The 3,736-nt window shown below is 43.3% G+C and overlaps 1 protein-coding gene across 1 annotated transcript in view; it reads right to left on the reverse strand.

Moving 5' to 3' along the window:
• The window catches only part of cnn1b (calponin 1, basic, smooth muscle, b), a 25,858-nt gene that overhangs the window by 12,837 nt on the left and 9,285 nt on the right, over positions 1 to 3,736 (reverse strand). Inside the window, exons 4-5 of the mRNA XM_043675500.1 lie at positions 3,257 to 3,394; positions 3,036 to 3,152 (exon numbers count right to left, since the gene is read on the reverse strand). Of these exons, the coding sequence (XP_043531435.1) occupies positions 3,036 to 3,152; positions 3,257 to 3,394 (255 nt within the window). The remainder of the gene's footprint in view (positions 1 to 3,035; positions 3,153 to 3,256; positions 3,395 to 3,736) is intronic.

Genomic DNA, 3,736 nt, shown 5'->3' on the forward strand with positions numbered 1-3,736 from the left:
TCCTACCTGCCTATCTTTCTTTTCCACTATCCACTCCCTCCTCCCCCCCCGACCCATCACCTTCATCCTCTCACCTATTGCACTCTATGCTACTTTCTCCCCACCCCCACACTCCTCTCACTTATCCCTCCACCCTTCAGGCTCTCTGCTTGTATTCCTGAAGGGCTTTTGCCCGAAACATCGATTTTACTGCTCCTCGGATGCTGCCTGAACTGCTGTGCTCTTCCAGCACCACTAATCCAGAATCTGGTTTCCAGCATCTGCAGTCATTGTTTTTACCATGTTATTTTAGTGTCCATCAATGGGAAAAATTAGAATTTGGTAAAGCATTTCGAAATATAAAAAACACAGAGAGAGCATGGCTTCATGAAGGAGAAATCATTTCTTACAAATATATTAGACTTCTTTGAGAAGGTTATATGGACTAATGGACTTGAATAACTTCATCAAATACAAGAACTATGGATGAAATGGTGAACCCATATGAATTGTGCTGAGCCTGCAAGAAACAGCAACTAAGCTTGAAGAATGGAATGGACTGAAACTGCAGAAACTACAGCATGAGGCAATCGCAGAATAATGGAAACAGGAACTGAACTTGGAAACATCTGGAGGTGGTGGCAACAGAAATACGTCAAAACAGGTCAGCTAAAGATGAGTGAGCGTTGGATGTAGATCTTGGATACATGATTTAACTTCAGCCAAAACATCAAACAGTAGTGCAAATCATTCTTGGGGGCAGCACATGGCTCAGTGGTTAGCACTGCTCCCTCATAGTCCAGGGTCCCAGATTCGATTCCAGCCTTGGGTGAGTGTCTGTGTGGAGTTTGTACATTCTCCCCGCATCTGTGTAGGTTTCCTCTTAGTGCTCCAGTTTCATCCCACAGTCCAAAAATGTGAAGGTTAGGGTGGATTGGCCATGCTACATTGCCCCATAGTGTCCAGGAATGTGCAGGCTAAGTGGGGTAGCCATGGCAAATGTAGGGTTATAGGGAAGGGGGCAGGGTGCGATTTGAAGTGTTGGTGTGGATTAGATGGGCCCGAGCCTGTTTCCAAATTAAGGGGATTCTATGAACTAAGACCAGCATTCATGGAAGCAGCCCTGGGTCAGGGACCCAGCCACTGGACCAGGAATTCTGAAGCCAAGACTAATCACATTGTGCCTTACTAGGTAGTATTCTGTACAGAAACAGAAATTGCTGAAAAAGCTTGGCAGGTCTGGCATCAACTGTGGAGAGAAATTAGGAGTTAATGTTTCGGACCCAGACCCTTTCTCAGGACGCTTCCTTAGCAATTTCTGTTTTTGTTTCTGATTTACAACATGTGTTGTCCTTTTATTTAGTATTCTGTACACGTTGTAAGTGCATGTGATATTCCTTTGATTGAACAAACTTTAACTTCAGCCTTTTATCAGTCTGCGTGAGTGAGTGCCATTTGGAGAGACACAACAGTAACAAGCAGGATAGGTAAAGGAGAATTTTCCAAAAGGTGTTTGATAAGGTACTGCATCTAAAGCTACTTGATAAGATAAGAACCAGTGCCACTGGAGGTAGTATATCAGCACGGATAGAAGATTGCCTAAGTAATAGTAGGCAGAAAGTTGGGATAAAGGGGAAATTTTCAGGATAGCAACCTAGAACTAGTGAAGCCCACAGGGATCAGTGCTGGGTCCACAATTATTAATATATTAATAATTTGGATGATGGCAGTGAATGTACTGTTGCCAAGTTTGCAGCTAACACAAGGTGGGAAGGCAAGTGGTGAGGATGACACAGAGTCTACAGAGGGATGTAGACTGGCTAAGTGAGTGGGCAAAAACTTGGCAGATAGAATATAATGTGGTAAAATTTGAGGTCATGCTCTTCACAGGAAGAAAATAAAAGCTGAATAATACTTAAATGGTGAAAGACTGCAGAAAGTTGCAGCACAGAGTGATTTGGGAGTCACTATGCACGAATCACAAAAAGCTAGTGTCCAAGTTCAGCAGGTAATAGGGAGGCAAATGGAATGCTGGCCCTTATTCTAAAGGGAATGCAATATAAAAATAGGGAAGTTTTGCTAAAACTGAGCCAGACTACCATGAACAGATCTGGGCCTATTGTCTAAAGAAATATGTACTGGGATTGGAGGCAGTTCAAAGAAGGTTCATTCAGTTGATCCTGGGTATGGAAGGATTTTGTTATGAGGAGTGGATGAGTAGATTGAGCCTGTACTCATTGGAATTTAGAAGAATGAAAGGCAAATTCATTGAAACATCTAGGATTCTTAGAGGATTTGACCAGGTGGATGCAGAGAAGCTATTTATCCTTTTGGGAGAAGTTTAGGACCAAAGGGTATAATCTGAGTAAGGGGCCACACAGTTAAAGCAGAAATGAGGAATTTCTTCTCACAGAGAGCTGTTGAGGCTGGATATTTAAGTATATTCAAGACTGAAGTAGGGAGATTTTTAATCATCAAGAGAATCAAGGTAATGGAGAAAAGGAAAGAAAGTGGAGTTGAGGATTATCAGATCAGCCATTGTGTCCTTGAATGGTAGAGAAGAGTCAATGGGCTGAATGGCCTAATTCTGCTCCTACGTTTTGGGATAACAACCCTTTCAGTTTTGGACATCTGTTACAGTCTTATCACAATTTTAATCTGTCTGCACTTTTGGCACATCCCTTTGAGAAGTTCATCTTGTTCCAGCCCTCTCACCTCCCTCCTGTCCACTCCAGAATTATGATAAGTTATTCAATGTGATATCTTGACTCCTGTTCTCTCTTGGCATCTACACCAGTTGACTGATCATCTTTGGCAATTTTGACTTCTGCCTCAGTTTATAATGCTCTTTCTTCTTAGGTTTGCAGCATTCTTATCCTTAAACCAATCCATAAAATTAACTTTGATGTGCAATGCTGTGATCACTCTCTCCAATGTGCAGTGTTTCTCGTGCATGAACAGTTTAGTTTCCCCTCTTCCAGTATTTGCAGTGTGAACGCAGCATCCCTGCAGTTTCCCAACCAGTAGCCCCTTCCCATGGTTGTGCCTGTTTGTACCTGCAGTCCAATGATATTCTGTCCTGCTTTCAGTGTCTCGTTATCAAAAGCACGTTGCTGCTTTTCTGCATATCTCACACCAATATCCGATCTTGTATGATAGCCTTTTGTTTTTGCCTGTGGAGAATAAAAGTTTAACTTTGTCTGACTCGCTTAACACAAGAGACAATCAACCAAGTAGCTTGGGTTGAGATTAAAATAGTCACAGTGGAAGCACTCACCATGCTAGCCAGGGCCATAAGTGTTGTCTGAACTTGGGTTAAGTTACAACCCTCATATAAATCGTTGGCTTCAAAGCTGTCATGACGTTTCACCCCATATTTTGTAATTGCTTTGATAAAGTTCCCAATGTTCTCCAGCTGTCAAGAAAGAGCAATCATGAACACTACAAACAATGCCTACTCTTAGGACATGGCTGCTTGTAATTGTATCACGTTAGGGTGTGAGGGCTAGGACAACATTTGGGAAAGACAAAAAAGCTTCTCGTCTGTCCTCTGCACACACTGACTCCCATCTGTCCTCATACACACACTGACTCCTGCCTGTCCTCACACACACACTGACTCCTGCCTGTCCTCTGCACACACTGACTCCCACCTGTCCTCGCACACACACTGACTCCCACCTGTCCTCGCACACACACTGACTCCCGCCTGTCCTCGCACACACACTGACTCCCGCCTGTCCTCACACACACTGAC

This window comes from Chiloscyllium plagiosum, chromosome 34 (assembly GCF_004010195.1).
Source record: "Chiloscyllium plagiosum isolate BGI_BamShark_2017 chromosome 34, ASM401019v2, whole genome shotgun sequence".
In the NCBI taxonomy this organism is placed as follows: domain Eukaryota; kingdom Metazoa; phylum Chordata; class Chondrichthyes; order Orectolobiformes; family Hemiscylliidae; genus Chiloscyllium; species Chiloscyllium plagiosum.